This window comes from Opisthocomus hoazin, chromosome 1 (genome assembly GCF_030867145.1).
Source record: "Opisthocomus hoazin isolate bOpiHoa1 chromosome 1, bOpiHoa1.hap1, whole genome shotgun sequence".
NCBI lineage: Eukaryota > Metazoa > Chordata > Aves > Opisthocomiformes > Opisthocomidae > Opisthocomus > Opisthocomus hoazin.
This window is the reverse complement of record NC_134414.1, coordinates 75664503-75683599: the sequence shown is the minus strand read 5'-3', so window position 1 is coordinate 75683599 and position 19097 is coordinate 75664503. Positions and strand designations below refer to the sequence as shown.

Genomic DNA, 19097 nt, shown 5'->3' with positions numbered 1-19097 from the left:
ATTTTCAGTGTTTCATTCAGGTATTATCTCCCTCCTGGATGTCATGATTTCAGAGTGGGAAACATTTCTGAGATCTTGAAAGGCAAAAAAATCCCCTTACTCTGTAAAACTGACAGCAGACTTGAACACGATTTTTTTAATTAAAAAAGGATATGAATAGAGTTATGATCTTCACATACTTTTTGGTAAAAACAAATAGTCTTCTAAATAAATAATTTCAAATTTCATAAAAATATCTTTCTTTTCCTTTACTTTTGAAAGGGTCACAGAAATGCAGTCATGGCATTAGCTTCTAGAGCTATGGGATGGAAGTTCACCTAGCTTCAGGTGTGGAGGCACAGCCATTGGATTTACAGGTTTCTTAGTCTGCCTCCTCATTCTCATTCTTGTAAATTCTGAAAAATTCCTTACATTTCTAGTAGAAGTACCTCTCATTCACAATATGACTACACAGTTCCTGGTATAGTGACTAGATGAGCCATTGCTAGACTTTATCTTAGTATTGGTATCAGTATTTGTGTCAAATGGGAAGAATTATATGAACACGGCTGCAGTAGCAGCACATCAAGGAAGGCAGTAGGAGGTTCACACCCACAACATTTATGTGGTAAGTGTAGCCCTTTCTCTGTAAAACAGCTTGGCTACATCTATGCTTGCAAACTAACAGGCACCCTGTCAGGAGGCCGTATGGACTGTCCATAGCACATCGATGTTGGTGTGCTCCTTCTCAGTCCTGGCCCATGCCCACAAGCCTTCTCCTGAGCAGTGCCCGGGCAGACTGTGGGCCAGATCTTCTCCCACAGCCAGTTTGGATGTGACCACTTCTTGCTGGGGTAGGGAAGAGAATTTGGCTATACGGACGCAAGTGGAACCTTTCGGCTTGGAAAAGTCTTTGGCCAGCTTAACTTGTTAGGGTAAACTCAGCTTTTATTCTAGTGAGGAAAAAAAAACCCTTCAGCTGCATTATTTTCTCAGATATCTGATGGCTGCTGGTAGTTCTTTCAGCTCTGCGGAAATCACTGGTTTTGTCGCAGTAAAACTAACCCATAAGGTTCCTTACAAAACATGGTTTACCTTATGTAGGAACAGCAGTTTTCCCAGAAAAGCAAGGTTAATCAGCTTGTACAAAGCCTTATGTTACTGTGGCTTGATTCCTGCTGCTTTGGATGTTTTGTTGTTCATAAGCACTCACTCCCTCTATGAACCACTTGGAGTCCATGCAATGCTTCAGGGGAGTGCTGGAAGTGGAGAGAGCTGAGCAGACCATGGCATCTGAGCTGCTCCCTGCTCTCTCGGGGTTCTCCATGTTCCTGGTCAGCCCAAATCCAACGGGAGCTCTGCAGCCAGGGACACTCAGTGCTGCGGGGAGCTGCCTTCGAACCTGCAACCAGGGATAGGAGTCTCTTTGAGATGGAGGGGCAATACTGTGCCTCGGAGGTTTGCCAGTAGTGGTTGGGCTGCAAGGATTCTTGAAGAATATTTTGTTTCCAAATCTTGGAGTATCTTTTCAAAGAGGTTTCTGCATTCCTAAGTGGAGCTTAGACTCAGGCACACTCGCTCAGAAATCGAGAGCTGGGGAGCAGGCAGAGAAGAGATTCACGGCCAAACTCTTCCACTGCTTTAGTGATGCAAGTCTGGAAATGTTTAATTTTGAAGGTAACAATACAGCCCATTTTTACATTCATAATTCTAAGAGTAAAACCTGGCTGTCTGAAGACAAAGTATTCAAAGGCAGGCAAAGCATCTGTCTGACATCAGGTTATTTTGAGCTTGAATAATACCCTAATGTTTTACTCAAGGTTTCCATCTCTATCACCGATTACCAAGACTCATGCCTGAAAGCTGCATCCTGATTGCCATTGGAGCACTAGTAGGAGTGATCATCTTTGCTTCTGATCACAAATCTCCACCAGTGATGAACACAAGTATTTACTTCTTGTATCTCCTTCCACCGATTGTCCTGGAGGAGGGTTATTTCATGCCAACTCGCCCATTTTTTGAAAACTTTGGGTCCATACTGTGGTGGTCTGTTCTGGGATCTCTGCTAAACTCATTTGGGATTGGCCTCTCCCTCTATGGAGTCTGCCAGATCAAAGCCTTCGGCCTGACCGACCTGAACTTGCTGCAGAACCTGCTCTTTGGCAGCATGATTTCAGCTGTGGATCCTGTGGCAGCTCTGGTAGTTTTTGAAGAAGCCTCCGTTAATGAGCAGCTTTACATGATGATCTTTGGAGAGTCATTGCTAAATGATGGCATAACTGTGGTGAGTTTCTTTCCACTCCTTGTCTTCTCCTCCTTGGGCTCTGGTGGCTTGTATGGTTACTGGGCACAGGACAAGAGCAGGTCTAAGGAGATCCTAGATACATCATTTATTTTATAGATACTCCACTCCACTACAAACAAGTAATCTTAATGTATGTAAAGATTACATCTTATATTAACTCTTTCAAAAATGTATTGTTTTAGAGCTGCTGGAAGAGGGGAGCATACACATACACATTCGACATGACATCTTGCTCTTGCATTCACTGAAGTGAATGGATAAGCTACAGCTGATTTGGCCGGTAGGATCAGTGCAAGACCTAGGAATATTCCTGATGTTGTGCAAGCAAACAAATAGAAAATTGTACTGCTTAAAGACTGAAGGCTGCAGGGGCAGCAATACAGGAAACCCTGCCTTCTCACAGGTCTTAGAGAGCCCTCTGGAAAAAAGACACAAACAACAAAAAGCCAGATACGGATGACATATGGAGGCCGCACTCTTTCCTCCAGCCCCTTCTAGGAAGTTCTCCAGAGACCTTAGACAGGAATTCCAAAAGCCACTAATAACCTTGCGTAACTCTGTTTCTTCAGTAAAAAAAATTGATATCTGACAAATGTTCACCTTTCTTAGCTGTCTTCTCTCAAGTATTCAGAAACAATACTTCTGGAATAAGACAGATTTTTGTTTGTTGTTTGTTGGTTTTTTTTTTTTTAATAGGAAAAGAGTGTTTTTACAGAGCTCCTTTTGCTAATACTTTTCTCCTTTTCTCATTACTTCTACTAAAACTTGGAGCAACCTGAAATTCTAGCTGTAAACCACAACTGACAAAAACTGCTTGGAACACACATGTTTCTCAAGGAAGAAATTTCAAGCAGGAAATTCGTTGCTCAGAAACCAACAGGACTGCTCACGAGCTGCAAGTTAACTGCAGGTTAAGGAGTTTTGTTAGATAAGATCTTTACAGAATTTAAATCACAGGAATCTAAAACACATAAAAACTATTCCGATACTGATATACATGACGTACAGCACCACTTGGACTTGTTAAACCTGTACAGAGTTCACTGCTGAAAGGCTTCACGGGAGAAGTACGGTTTATGAGTAATGCAAAAAGGAAAAGGAATGAAGTCATTTCTTGCAGCCACAGCCTATTGATCACAAATCCTCCCTCCTGGTGAATCTGAGATGTAGGGCGGATGTAGAACTGAGGGACAAATGTTATTTAACTTTACATGCAAACTGGTTACATGTTATAGTTGTAACACAAAAATCCCCAATGCATCTATCACTTCCACTTGTCTTTTTGGTTCCTTCAAGTGCAGACCTCAAAAAGTAATACCTCTTCCTCACTCTGGAGGAGCTTGCTTTATCCTTTTTCTGACTGATCCTCTATCTTGCTTTCCCTTTGTTCCCAGCTGTTATTCACAATGCAGGTCCCACTTGTGATGGTATTTACATGAGCTTTCAGTCAGGATCCTGTTACAGCATAAATGTGTAGTAACGAAAACCCTTTAAAAACAGTGGTATTTAGGCATTCTGCAGCAGCTCTAGGTGTGCTAGCAAAACAGAAGACACGGCTGTACATGGGGAGTGCTGCCTACACCACTGTGAGTCCCCTTTGCCCCATGTGCCCTTATCTTTGGGACTCTTCTCATAGCAGCGATGCTGGAATCAGTTTGTCAGCTCCTGCTGATGCATCTCTGCATCACCCACTTCTCATCCACTTTCTAGGCATTCAAATTTTCAAAATCTCTTCCTGGTTTCATGTTTGAGAAGACTGAAATATTTGTCACCTGGATAGAGCCCAATAGGTGGCTTTCTCCTCGCTGATACCCCACTTGCTTTATTAAACACTTTAAAACTGTTTATCTCAGGTGTCTTACCTCACAATTTCCTCTCTGTTTCTCTCTCTTTAACAGTTTCCTTTGAGTCAACTCTATGTGTTTAAAAAGATAATATCACCAAGATATATTAAGCTTTTATTTTTTTTTTTACAGTTTAAATACAAATATCCCCTGGTTCTCTCTGTCTGCTTATCAGCTTGAATGTTTTTTTCCCCAGCAGGAAAAACCGGTATGAATTTTGCTGAACTTGTGTATTGCATTTGAGGCAACAATATGCTGGTATAAAAAATTTGCAAAATAACAGTCTGTGGAATTAGAATAATAATGTAGGAGTTATGCCTTTGACTTCAGGGACTGGGATGAAAGTGGATAATTCACCCTTTTTACCCATTTGTACTTTCTCCCATTCTTCTCAGTAGGGCCATGTCTGTGGATAGAACAAGGCGGCTCCAGGTCTTGCCAACTGCTTCTCTTTCCAGTTGCTTCTGAGCAGACTGTTAGCATCAGACTAGTACAGACAGCAACAGGACTGGTCCTAGCATGTACCATACATTAGCGGAGTTTCAAAGCCCTGTTCAAAACAGTGATGTTGGTAAATCCCGTGCAGACATCATTGCAACCTGAACACAGACGGAGGACCCTGATTTTGCTGCAAAGTGTTTCAGGCATCTGAAGCTCTGCTCCCACATATACATAGACCATTTCTGTCTCAACAGGAGCTGAGCACCTGTGTGCATCAGGAAATGAAATATTTCCCCTGACTACTTCATCTCTGAGGCTTTATTTTAGAAACACTGAGAACAGCTTGAAATGGCAGTGACTGTTGTCTCTGCTGGTGTCCTCTCTTCTTTGTATGCAGTGGCAGAGCAGTTAAAGAAATCTACTGCATGATGGAGACCCAAGTAAAATTATTTTCTTTATTTGAGTGGATTTCGATTCACCTCTCTGATATCACTGAGGAAGGCTTTGATCACTGGGATGTATGGATGCAAGGAAGAAGCATGAAGATGTTCTCTGCTCCTGCAGTTGAAGTCTACCCACTGTGTTCAAAGTAAAATTAAACGCATGTGGTCAGAAAGAGTTACCAGGGTGCAAAGAAAGAGTTATCAAGGCTGACTGTGTTAGTGGTTAAGGCAGTCACCTGAAAATCTTTTTTCCAGTGCTTCTGATGTGGACGGTAGGTGCAATGTTTGTATCATGCAGACAGCTGAGGCAGGGACCAGTCCCCGGGGAGGTCCCCTGTGGGTGACAGTGTCACGCTCTCTCTTCCTCTCCCTGGCTGTAACAGCCACCCAGCGATACACTGCTATATGGTAATGTCCCCTCCAAAAACCCCACAGCATGACATTCTCAGAGTTTTAAAATGAGGCCAACATTCAATCCATCCCCTCTTTTTGAGTGAACAAAGGCATCCTAAGTTGATTCGGGCTTTCCTGCTGTATGAAGTATTACAGTACTCCATTTACTGGCATAAACACTGAAGTGTAACTGAGCCAAACAGCAGTTACATGGAGCCTTACTTGTACAACACCGTGCAGAATGTTGCACAGAACAGTTTACTCCCACAAAGCATGCTGCAAAACGATGGAAATTATGCCATATTTCCATAATTTCCATTTTAATGCCAACTCAATCATATCATAAAGCCACTTTAGGAACTAGACGAAGAGAGAAGAACTTACTAAAAGTCATTTGCTGAGGATAATTTGCTTTATTCATAAGTCAGCACAGATTCATGACCTGGTATCATTTATAAAGAATCACAAGTCTTAGGAAGAGATTGAAGCCAATACGAAGGGGGGAATGAAGAGAAGACAGGCTTTGTAATTAAAAGCTATGTGATAAGTACAGTAAGGTTTACTTACTGTGGAGACATGAACCCTCTTTTCCTTATCTGCCACTGAAGAGCCTAATTTCATACACAGCCATCAGGAAAAAGTAGCTTTGGGTATTTTCTCACATGAAATGTTTTGTTGTGATTTGTCTGTCCCCCGAAAACATTAGCAATGAGCCTCCTGGAGAAAAGGCTGTGTGACAGCTCAAGGTCATATGTTCCCAGCAGCAATTTAAGATTAGATAGTAGCTGGGGATTAATTATTATCCTAATGAGCTTGACTCTTCTACCTGCAAATATCTTCTTTAATCTTCTTAATAGCCTTCTGGAATTAGCTATATGAAGAAGAAAGACCAAAGAAAACCAGATAACGCAAACGATTTTGGTCCATTTTGCATTTTTGAACTAATGTTTTGGTGCAACAGCTTTGCAGAGCTGATGTCTTTAGACGTCCCCCAAATTCTCTTGAAAACTAAAAGCTGACTTTCATGTATTACACACTTCCTGTAAACAGATATGAGAGGGCTTAATGTTAACCAACTGTCAGCAACATCTAAGACCTTTGTATTACTACACCACTCATTACTGTGGAAACTTCCTATTAGTTTCTAAAAGATGGAGGAAAGTGGAGTATATTGAAGATTTTTCATCATGAATTTTTGCAGAAAAGAATCTATTAATAATAGACGTGTGGTAAACTTATCTGCTCTAAGCTAAATGAAATTATCTTTACAGACCAAATTATATAATGTAGCAAATTCACTCTTTCTTTTAATCTGGCATTGTTTTCTTTTTATTCATCAAAATATATGTGTGAAGGGTCTTTAGGCCATTTAGAGTGCCTTAGTTCCCACTTCGAGATTGACATTGACTTCCTGAGCAGGAGCTTAAGTGGCATAAAACACAAAACATGCGAGGACAGAAAGGCTGTATTTATCTAAGATAGAGACAATACAAAACTGAGGCTATCATTTTCCCTTCCCCTTCCCCTTCCCCTTCCCCTTCCCCTTCCCCTTCCCCTTCCCCTTCCCCTTCCCCTTCCCCTTCCCTTCCCTTCCCTTCCCTTCCCTTCCCTTCCCTTCCCTTCCCATTCCCAGTGATGCTTCATCATTTATATGCATCAAGTACCATTGAAAAACATTTAACATTCCACAGTCCACCTAATGAGGTGTGTCCAGTCTACTGATCATACAGACAACCTAAATGGGATTTAAATAAAAAGTGTGATTCTTTGTCACTGCCCTGGCCCATCCTGAGTCAGAAAGAGAACATGGATAGGAGAGCCTGGGGTTGGCAAGGTACCCAGCTGGGCTTTCAACATCTGCTACAAAGACCAATAATTAAGTTTACCTTCAGAAAACGAAAAAGCGTGAGTATTTTTCAGTTACTTCAATTGCATTTGATCTCCCAGAGATTTACTCTAATTACATAACCATCTATCATTTTTTTTTTTTGCTATTTTTCAGGACACTTAGCAGACCCTTAATTCTGGGACTTGTTAATAACCACCTGAGATTTCAATTGTTACATTTCTGAGCTGTCTGAAGCAATTTCAAGGCATATATATACACACACACACACACACACAACCCTGCGAAATGAGTAAGCCTACCAGGTTTACAAAGACACATGACTGCTGTCTCCTTATTTTCACATGTAGGTTTTATACAACATCTTCATTGCCTTCACCCAGATGCACAGGTATGAAGAAATTGAATCCATCGATGTCTTTGCTGGCTTCGCTCGCTTCTTTGTGGTGGGGCTGGGCGGCATGTTATTCGGCATCATCTTCGGATTTGTTTCAGCGTTCATGACTCGATTCACGCACAACGTTTCTGCTATCGAACCCCTGCTGGTCTTCATGTTCAGCTACCTGTCATACTTGTCTGCTGAAACCCTTTACATCTCAGGCATTTTGGCGTGAGTATCCCTTACAGCTCTTTGGATGCCCTCTTGAGGGAGGTGGCATTGTTTTGAGGAGGTGGTTTGCTCAAGGTTGGTACAGGACAGGCATTTTCAGTCTTTGGCCTAGAGATCTGCAGTGGACAGCTTCTAAGGGATCTGTAAAATGAGTGGTAACTAGGAAAAGAAAACCCACAGTCAATGTAGGCACAGGTGACTACTGAGCAGTGCATATCTGCTCTGAAATGTTTTCAGATTTTTGCTTGTTGAACAAAACAGTGCAAGCTGTGGGCAAAATGACCAGTGCTGCCACCATCTGGCTGCTACCTCTGATAAGATCAGCAGAAGGAGAGAATGATTTGGTAATAGATGAGTATATCTGTACTTCTATCTAAGCAGCATCACCATCAAATTACAAGAGAGATGAGAAGTAACGAGTATGGAAAACATAATAAAGAACGTCCAAGTTCTTGCTTTTGTATACAGCTGTGAATATCAGCTCTAGCACAATTTATAGGAACTACATTACATTTGAACAGCATCACTGGAACTGAAACTGGGCAAAACCAGACAACTGAGAACATCAAGCACATATGCGTACATATACTCACGTATATGAATATTGATGATCATATCTTGATGTGATCAGGATAGCCCGATACTGTTGTAATGCTGGTGACTGCTTCCTTAAAGGGATGTGATAGCATGGGTGCCCACTGCAGAGGAAGCTGGCAGGTCTATTGACCGCAGTAATTCTAATGTAATTCTACCCTCGTTTAGTTTAAAACCGTAACCCCTTGTCCTATTGCTACAAACTAAAAAGCTTGTCCCTGTCTTTCTCATAAGCCCCCTTGAAGTATTGAAAGGCCACAACAAGGTCTCCCCGGAGCCTTCTCTTCTCCAGGCTGAACAACCCCAATTTGTGCAGCTTCAGAGCAGAACTGGCTTTGTAAAAACAACCTTTGCAGGATGGCCCTGGGAAGCAATATTTGAATATTTAACCATATTAAATAAGTAGTTAGACAGGAGATATGTTTTTCTGAGCAATTAGACAAAGCAGACAAATCTTGTACTACATTTTGCATATCCAACCCATTTGCTCTGGTTGAGGTGACTGGTGACTATAGTTGAGTAGGGTCAGACCTACTATGTAGTGACCGCTAACACCATATGGACTCTTTCCTACCTGCATCACCAAAATACTGTTTCCCTGACTATTCAGTACATTAGACTACATAGCTCTCTATTTTTTTGCTTCTTATTTTAATTAGAGTGCTGAAATTATTAGTAATAAAAGAATGTTAATATAATTGGGATTTATTATTCTTACTGCCTCATTAAGGAAACTATTTCTTGTTTTAGGGATGGGAACTTGTCAGCCCTCTGAATTATTGAGGAATTCATTCATTTTTCACTTGGATCATGAAAGTCTATTATGCACGTGTCTGTGAAAGTCAACAGCATTAAACATTTATGCCTAATGGCCTTGTCTTAGAGTGTCCTTGGACCTGCTAAATGTCTCAGTGCTACAAGAATACCCTTGGGATTTCTTCAGTGGAAATTAAATGAGCAGAAACTAGATGAAGGGTTATTTAATGAACAGTCAGCCTTCTCCAGATTCACAGGTTTGGAAAAATATCATCACAAGAAGCCCCCAAAGACTAAAATAATATCAGCAGAAACTAGACAGATGATGGAACGTGTTTCTAGCATAGCACTCCATCTATGACTATGGAAAATGAAGCCTCCTTCCACAGGGCTATTCAAAGACTACTGCTCCATATGATTGTTGCCAGCCTCTGTGCCGAGTGGCTGCTTATGCCTCTGAAGCAGGCTCTAGTCTTCATTAACAGAGAAGAAATGGAAAACGTCCCTTTTCTTCCTCACATTCCCCACACCCTGGGTAACTGAAAGCAGGGAAGGACACCTCTGTAGAGTAACTGAATTTCTCCCTGCTGTACAGCAATGGGCTTCTGTGGGTGGAGACTCACTGACTCTCACCCTGGACCTGCCGATCTGCCAGCCAGCTGGCAGCGAGCTGCCAGGAGCTTTGGCCCCATCATAGGACTACCACCATGTTCTCCCACCACCACCTCAAAGGAGAAGATCGCTAAGAGGCAGGTTATGTCCCTCTAACCGACCCGCCCGTAGGCTGGTACAAAACTGGCTTGCCCTTTGTTTGAGATTCAAATATTTGGTGCTTGGTGGCTGTGTGTTAGGCATTCAGGAGAAAAAGGACTTTGAACTGGAACATGATACCCTCACTTCCTTGTCAGGAAGGCCGACTGGGTTTCTTTCTTTTTTCTTCATGCAAAATGGATTAGCAAAGCTGAATAAAGATGCTCTTCTATCTATCTATCTATCTAATGAAATAGTTAACATTACTGAAAAAATAAAATGCTTCTTGATATTAGGAAGGTCAGAGGCTGGTGATGGAGAGTAGAGGTAGCGAAGGCTGAGGTTGTTCTTAAATGAAAAGAAAACCAGATTGTGGCTGATTTCTGATGTTTTGCTTGGTGCAGGATGACAGCATGTGCAGTGACAATGAAAAAATACGTGGAGGAAAATGTTTCCCAGAATTCCTACACCACAATAAAATATTTCATGAAGATGCTGAGCAGCGTCAGTGAGACCCTGATTTTTGTGTTCATGGGAGTGTCTACAGTGGGGAAAAACCACGAATGGAACTGGGCCTTCATTTGCTTCACTCTGCTCTTCTGCCTCATCTGGCGGACACTGAGTAAGTCAACTTTTGCAGGTAACCCTCTCTGTACAACTGAGAGAAACCCTTTGATGCAAAGGTATGTTAGGAAAGTCTGTACAGACTGGCATAATCACAGAATCACAGAATGGAAGGGCTTGGAAGGGACTTCTGGGGATCATCTAGTCCAAGCCCCTGCCAAAGCAGGTTCACCTAGAGCAGGCTGCACAGGACCGCCTCCATATGGTTTCTGAATATCTCTAGAGAAGGAGACACTCCAATTTGAAGTGGTTTAATAACAAATTTACTAGGCTTATGTTACTGACAAGTTCATCTCTCAAAACTACACATGGAGAAAAAGGGGGAGAAAGCCCCAAACAAATCTGAACGTGTCTCCAAGCACAGACTTTATTATTAGAATGGAATATTTTAAGCAAAATTAAAATATTACCATGAGTATGCCTATATAGATGCTTATATCTTAGTTAACCATATGCCCTTAAGTAAGTAGGCTTCATAATGATTTCACTGCACACTGTAATTAATTTACTAATTAGATAATGTACATCATCACAATTCTGGTGCTATAATACTACAGGTCCTAGGCCAGGAGTGCCAGAGGCATTGAAAAAGAGGGCAGGTGAAAATTAGCACTGATTGATAGATAACTGAACAAGGGCTCTATTTCCTTCCGTATACCACTTGGAGGCCAACCACACTATGCTACTGCTCCTCACAAGTCAACTCTGAAGTTTTAAAGTGCTAGAAAAAACTGCCTATTTGAAATTACTGCATTTGTACACACAGTATCTCCCCATTTCCGCAAAGGTCTCCTACTCCCAATCTGTGAGACTGGAATTCCTCCAGTATGAGCAGGGCAGTTTATAGATGACGTCACACAAGCTGTGGGACAAAATATCTCATCTTCTCCTAATGTCCAGGATGGGCTAACAGTGACATTGAAAAAGCAAACACAACAAGAAGGTTGGTGGTGTTCTGGAGGTGGTAGCAGTCCTGGCAGACTTCTCATATAAGCTACTCTTGTGCCTGTTCGCCAATTTATTGCAATTGAGGAAGCAGGGAGGAAACACATCACCATCTTCTCCCTCATCTACTAGTACCATCCAGCCAAGCACTCTAGCTGACATACATAAGAAAAGAAGGAATGACCTACTCAGTCAGACCCAGCCTCTAGCATTGTCTTCAGCAGAGCCTGCAGGAGATGCTAATTACAAAAGGCTTGGAAGGCCGGCCACTTTCTGAGCTCTGTTCATCTCCTACTTCCTCAGCATCTAGAGTCTCTGTGTTAGGGATGTGAGAGGGTACAACCCTTGCCTACGCTATACAGGAGTCTGTTTTGGACCTGTTGCCCTTGAATTATGCCATTCTTTTTTTGAACCTGAATACTCTTTTCTGCCTCAGGTTAAGTTACAACCGCTGCAACAGAAAGCAAATGCATTTACTCCTGGGGAGGTGATGAATTATGGAACATACCCTACTCAGCCACTCTTATTTGTCACTTAAATTTAGCTGAAAATATGACTGAATGATGCTTTTGTAATAAAAGATGTTCTGGAAGTAGTACACATGAGAGAGCCAAAAATACCATTATGCAGGCAACCTTATTTCTGATATTTTTTAACTTCTGAGCACCTGAACTGCCCATCTTAATAACATTCTTTTTGAATTTCATCAGGCTTTTTCAGGTAAATTTATATCTTTAAAGAAAATGATAAATCCAAATATTCCACCCAGTGGCCTTGGAGGAGATATTCTGAGCACTGAAATTTAGTCACCTACCTTGGCTGACTAGGTTAAGTAGGTTAACTCCCCCATGCTTCATTTATAACCAAAAGAGGCCCCTCTGGAGAATCCTGTGGGGCAGAAATCTACATTGGGCACCTGCCACCACCTCCTCTAGCCTTCAGCCCTTGGCTATGTTTCCTTTACATATAGAGACCAGGCTTGAGCTTTGGGCATTGGCCCTGCATCATCTGCTACAGTATTGAGGAGGAACAAGAGCCGTCAGGTGATTCATCAGGGCCAGCTGTGCCCTGAAGGGGAAGGCAAAAAATGGTTGAGAGGAAAAGGCAAGTGATAGTTGATGGAGACTAGCTGACGAATCAACTGGAGAATATTCTTTGTCTTCTCTACCACTCACAAAGAAGGAAGAAATGGCTGAAGATGTGAAGACTGATGGCAGCCTTAACTGCAGTGACCATGAGACTGTGGATGCAAAGGTCCTGACATGAGTGAGAAAGCCAACAAACAGCAGAATTACAACCCTGGACTTCAAAGAGTAGATTTTGACCAGTTGAAGTGGTTGATAATGCAAGAAGACAATTGGCTGGACCACTGAGCTCAAAATACTGGTCTAGCTGGTGGCTAATGCCATCTCTCATGGCTCAGTACAGGGAGCAATATTGTTTGAATGTCTTCGTTCATGTCCTGAAGGATGGAATGGAGTGCACACTGAGCAGGTTTGTGGCTGACACCAAACTGCAGGGAGCAGTGAATATTCTGGATGGCTTCTATTCAAAAGTACCTGGACATGTTGGAGAAATGGGCTGACAGAAAGCTCATGAAGTTCAAGAAAAGCACAGGCAAGGACTTACATGTGGCTTGGAGTAACTCCATGAACCGGTATAGCCTTGCAGTCTAGTACGCAACTCTGCAGCAAAGGACCTGGCCTGGTAGACAATAGGTTGAACACAAGCCAGAATTATGACCTTGTGACAAAGAAGGCCAAACATGTCCTGGACTACACTGGCAAGTGTGTATCCAGCAGGTCCAATGCAGTTTATCTTCCGTTCTCTTTAGCCCTAGTGGAAGTGTGTGCTGTCTCCAGAGTGCTCTCTCCAGCTCTGGCCTCCCCAGTACAGGAAGAACAAGGAGGTTCTGGATCAAGTGCAATAGAGGCCACCAACCTGGTCAGAGACTGTTGCACTGGACATACAGGGAGAGTCTGAGAGTGCTGAATCTATGCAGCCTGGCGAAGATATGGCACAGGAGAGACCTTATGACTCTCTACAAGTACCCGATCAGAGGAGAGAGAGAAGATGGAGCACAACACTTCTCAGAGGTGCGCAGCAATAGGACAAGAGGCAACAGAGACAAGCTGGAATATGGAAAATTCTTATCAGACAGTAGGAACCCATTTCTTAACATGAGGGTGATCCAATATTTTAACAGTGGCCCAGCTCTCCATTCTTCAAGGCATTCAAAACTTGACTGGAGTTTTGAGCAACCTGATCTGATTAGCTCGGTTTCGAGTAGGGACTTGGACTAGATGACCTCCAAAGGTCCTTTCTAGCCTACAGTACTCTGTGCCTAACATTTGGGACCAGCTACGTGTTGGCATCAAACATCTGAGATCAAAGTGCTGCTTCTTAAATCTCTCAGGTGGCTTATCCCTCAGTCAAAAAGAACACCAGAGCAGGGAGAAGATGTTGGTTTGACCCTCAAAGCCCGCACACATTTCAAGAACTTTGTTTTTTAAGCCTGGGAGCCCTGGAGGAAGGCATTTAACCAGAGGAAAAGAGGAAAGTGGAAACCTGTGAAGGTTCAAGTACATGCATCAGAACAGCTCTATTATATAGGGATGACACAAGTACTGCACAGTAGAGGTGATATGATTCTTGTGAGTTGACAGCAAAAAGAAAGTAATTAAATATTTTCTTGCTAATCCTGGACCAGGCGTGGTCTCTAAGTTTTTAAAGGCTTACTTTCGGAGTCTGTATTGGAATAGCCTTCCAGTCAAGACAGAAAAAGTGCTCTCCTGATGGAAAAGCTGTTTTGCTGCCACATGTTCATCCTTCTCTCAGACACCAAGGGGAGTGCTAGAGCTTTCCAGAGGAAGGTCGAAATATTTTCTGCTAAATTTGTTTGCTAAAATGACTACATCATTTTCTCTGAAGCCTGAATAAAGAGAATTGGCTTGAGGGTGATACCTCACATACGCAGTTTCGGTCTGAGTAGCTGATGTCTAACATAGTTACAAGTAGCCAAAAAAGGTCTCACATAAAGAGGTATCCAGCAACCTACATAACAAGATACTGCTACTGGCCTTACCTATAATAATCCACGGAGTTTATAGTGACAGTTGTGTAAAATAATACCAGTAATTATCAGCATTTTTCAGCTTCTATTTCAGTAATTTAACAGTTTCCACACAAAATATAGGATACATGTTTCTTACGGAAGATGAAGAAGATTAAATCAAGCAAATTGCTAAATATACTCCATAAAGAAAAGCTGCAGTCCTTAAACAGCCACAGGCTGTCTGATTAATTTTAACTTTTACTAAAAGTAAAATGAAATTTGAGAAATAAACAGAGAATTAGAGACACAGTAAACCAGAGGATTAAAAATTAAAATGCTATTACTCTTTGCCGTTCAGTAAACCTGTTCACAGGACTTGTTGGTACAGCACTATTCAAACAATTTAGGCAGAAAGCAGCAAACATTGTAAGGGAAGGCACAGGAACAACTCTGATCCAGTGGTTTGTCTTGTTTCCAGAACACTTCGGAGAAGAACTGTGCAACATAAATAGAGAAAGTAAATCTTTTCCCCTAGTCTCACTTCTGAACTGCATAAGTGAATTTAAATCCTGAAGCAGTTAGGAACCATGGTCTTTTCTAGGAGATTATATCACACAAAACAGATTCAGTAGCTGGTCAAACAGAAGCTACAAGAAACCAAAACTGAAACGATAGGTCTATCAACAGCTGCCTGAGCTGAGATCTTATTTTGTTTTAAATATTTCCCTTTTCTCCTTAATTAATAACAGTTGTGGTTTTTTCCCTTCCTAGGTGTATTTTCTCTCTTCTACATCAGTAACAAGTTCCGAACATATCCCTTCACCTTCAAAGACCAACTCATTATTTCCTACAGTGGCCTCCGAGGAGCCAGCAGCTTCTCTCTTGCATTCTTGCTCCCAGCAAATCTCTTCCCAAGAAAAAACTTGTTCATTACTGCTACTCTTGTAGTTATATACTTCACTGTGTTCATCCAAGTAAGTATAATTCTTAATGGACTGCTTTCATGTGATAGACATGTCTGAAAGCTTCACAGTGAAGACTGCATTGAATTTACTCTTAGACTTGGACAAGTTATCATATTTTATAGCCAGATTTAGCACTGCACTAGGTAATTACCCATTCAGGGCTTTTTAGATATTATTAAATAACTTTTTCAGTATGTCTATATTGAAAAACTGTGTCTTCTAAAGTATTCAAGGAAAAGCACAATTTGTGACCAAAATGTCTTATGTTCACTCCACACGTGCTTCCTAATGCTTCCAAATTTAGAAGCATTTTAACTTTACACTTCAACACAGAATCATTCTCTACTAGCGGTATATCTGAAACTGAACAGAAAACAATATGTCTGTTCTATGAAGGTTTTTTAATTTTTTACTTTTATCTTCATTCATCTTGGGGAGCAAATGAGAACATTTTGAAATCCTTTGTAAAAGAATATTAAAGAAAAACAAAGAGAACAATTCAGATTTGTAAGAATAGGTGTCTACTTCAAATGTTTGGGTTGTTCCACTTGGCTTCCACCATTGTACTGGGAAGAACTGGATCTTCTGGAGGTCTTGCACCCCATGTTCTGTATCTTCCCATAACAGTATCTCAGATACTCTAGGGTGCCAATGGGGCACTATGCACTTGTGGTGAGCCACTTAGATTCCACCAGAATGTTTCAGAAAAAACATTTTGTTTCTAATTCCCCTTTTTAAATGCTATTCAGTAGCAGTGCAGTAAAGAATTAGGAATAGCTGAAAATATTTTATAAGTGAAAAAACAAAACCAAAATATAATTCTGAAAATGTTGAAGTAAGAGGTTTCAAGATTGCAAGAACCTCACAAAGATAATGTTTTATTTCAAATGAGTGCTGTTTTGAAGAAGGCTGGCAACGGGTCAGTTACTTTACGTAGTTAAAGCATATTGATAAATACAGTTTTACTTAAAAAAAAAAGTGCATAATTTTTTTTTAAGTTTTTGAGTTTTATTCCTTTCCTGTAGCTCTCCACGCAAGCAGCAGATCATTCTTGTGTCTAAGACACAGCTTTTGTAATTGATTAAAATTAAATCCTTTTGCTTCCTTTCTGTTTTTTCGGAAAGGTAATTAACATTTCAACTCCTTGTTCCAAATGCAGGGAATCACAATTGGACCATTGGTCAGATATCTAGATGTTAAAAAGACCAACAAAAAGGAATCTATCAATGAAGAAATTCATGTGCGAGTAAGTTTTTTGTATCAGTAGCTGGTATCCTAAAAAGAAGAAGAGAAAGAGTGTTCTAAAAGAGCTGAACAAACGGAGGCATTTGGTAGCACTGGCATTCAGTGGAATTGGACAGTGAATGCTATTAACAACATTTGCAGGAAAACCTATGCATAATTTTCAAAAATATTAGATGTCATTTGTATTCATCTGGTCTATCATATTACAACTGTGTACTACAAGTGTCATTGTGTAGCAGGGCCCTTACTTCTTCATATTTGTGACCATGGGAGGACAGAAACACAAAGGTAGCATTTACAAAATGCACTCGTCATCCTTCACAGTCAGATTTGTCAGATACCTTTGTCGCCATCTTTTGACTGGTTCTAGACATACTGACACCTTCAAAGTCTTTAATCAAGTATCACTGAACTGAAATGAGTCAAACCATTGCTCTGCAAATTTAGTGTCAAGTTCTTCTGAGTAATGATCTTTTCCCATCTCAAACATTTGCTTTAGCTCTCAAGTTACCATTGTATAAAATAACAGAAAACTGCTCAAACTGTCTTAACGACACTACAGAAAATATATGTACATGCTTTTATTTTCACAACAGGGAATGTATTTGAAATTAACAGAAACACTGTGCCTTAAAATTAAGCACATGCAGAGGCATAAGCAAAATTAGAGCATCCCAACTGATTAGAAGTGCATTTGATTCCTACTATTTCAACGTTTACACTTAACTTTGAAAGGAACTTATATTTAAAAGCCCCATTTCTAACAATATGTATGTAAGAATTCAACTTTTTTTTTGTCTGTTTCTATCATGCTAGAAACACACAAAAGATGACTGAAAATCCTAGTAGTTAGCAGCTATGAACATACCAGTTTCATGACAATTTACAAAATCCTCAGAGGACTTGTCAGTCAAGGTAAAGGTTAAGGTGTGGGGTACCTGGCCCTGTGCCCATCTCAGGGAGGTCACACATGCAGCAAGGAAACTTGGCTGACAGAACCAAGAATTTAGTTTTTGGTCTCAGTAGACAAAGAGGACCAGGAATTTGGATGTTCAGTGTCATCTTCCACTGGACATAGTTCTTTATTTGGGCCTATATGCTGCTGGGTGATAGTGAGATGATAGCAGACTGACAGACTTGTCACCTCCATCAAAATATTGCCACTGCAGCCAAGCATAGGAGTTGCTACAGTGGGATTTTTAGGGAAATGTAGATGCTCTCAGAATTAATTCACACCCTCCAATTAAAAAATCTCAAAATCCTACTAACAATTGCATATTTGTAGTGACATTATTTTCTCATAATGGCCACTTAAAATTTTTCCATGTTTGCTTCTGTAGTTGATGGATCACTTGAAGGCTGGTATTGAAGACATATGTGGACACTGGAGTCATTATCAGCTGAGAGATAAGTAAGCATCTCTTATTGCAGCCTACTATAATAAAATCACATATCTATCATGTAAAATACAATAGGTAAACAGAATAGGAAATCAACCTTGTGCCCCATAGAGCTAAAATAGCATGAAAATATTAGGGACATTTGCAATATCTTTTTTTAAAAAGTGAACTCCTGAGTAACCGTTATCTCTTGGGAGTGCAGTACTTGTATATTGCCTGCTAAATTGTTTCTGCAGATACAAGCAGAAAATAAGCCTTCTCAAAGAAAAAGATAGCACTGGAACCCACGTTGCAGACCTCAGCCTGTGCACACAGCTTTGTCATAAATCTTAGATCCATGACTGTGCTCCTTCAGGTCTGGATTTACAACAGAAGTTAAGTAAGGTGCCAGTGCTTCACTGACTTTTTCTGTAAGCCTCCACAGCAGATATGATCCCTTGTTGGTGAGTACAGATTCAATAATAGTTAGTCACCTGGCCTTACACGTCTTTGCATTCAGTAATATTCAAAATAAGAGTACTGAAGGCAATGATTCAATTTAAATATCCAGTAGCATAAGCACATACTTTCAAGCTATTCTTCACTGAGAAACGCAGGACCTGCATTGTGTCTTCTGCAAGCAGGATGAGGTGGTTTTGTGAAGCTTTCTGTCTCTTCCAGGCACTGCCCAAAAGAGACGGACCCACCATTCTGAGCTGCCATTCCCTTCACCTTTTCCCTAAGGGAGCCCTGTGATCCTGTTGGCCCCCATGGCAGCATGCAAAGGGAAGTCTGGGGAGAGACTAGTTCCTTTCCCACAAACATCTTATTGTGATGCTGTGGGCTAAAAGTTATCCCTAGTTATCCTAGCTATGCCTAGACTTCTGTGCTGGAGTCCTCTGCTTCACCTTTCAGCAACTGGA

At 41.1% G+C, this 19097-nt stretch overlaps 1 protein-coding gene across 1 annotated transcript in view; it reads left to right on the top strand.

The window, feature by feature from the left end:
* The window catches only part of SLC9A4 (solute carrier family 9 member A4), a 35405-nt gene that overhangs the window by 1571 nt on the left and 14737 nt on the right, over positions 1-19097 (top strand). Inside the window, exons 2-7 of the mRNA XM_075438120.1 lie at positions 1800-2263; positions 7602-7861; positions 10366-10583; positions 15357-15559; positions 16710-16796; positions 18136-18206. Coding sequence (XP_075294235.1) covers positions 1800-2263; positions 7602-7861; positions 10366-10583; positions 15357-15559; positions 16710-16796; positions 18136-18206 — 1303 coding nt within the window. The remainder of the gene's footprint in view (positions 1-1799; positions 2264-7601; positions 7862-10365; positions 10584-15356; positions 15560-16709; positions 16797-18135; positions 18207-19097) is intronic.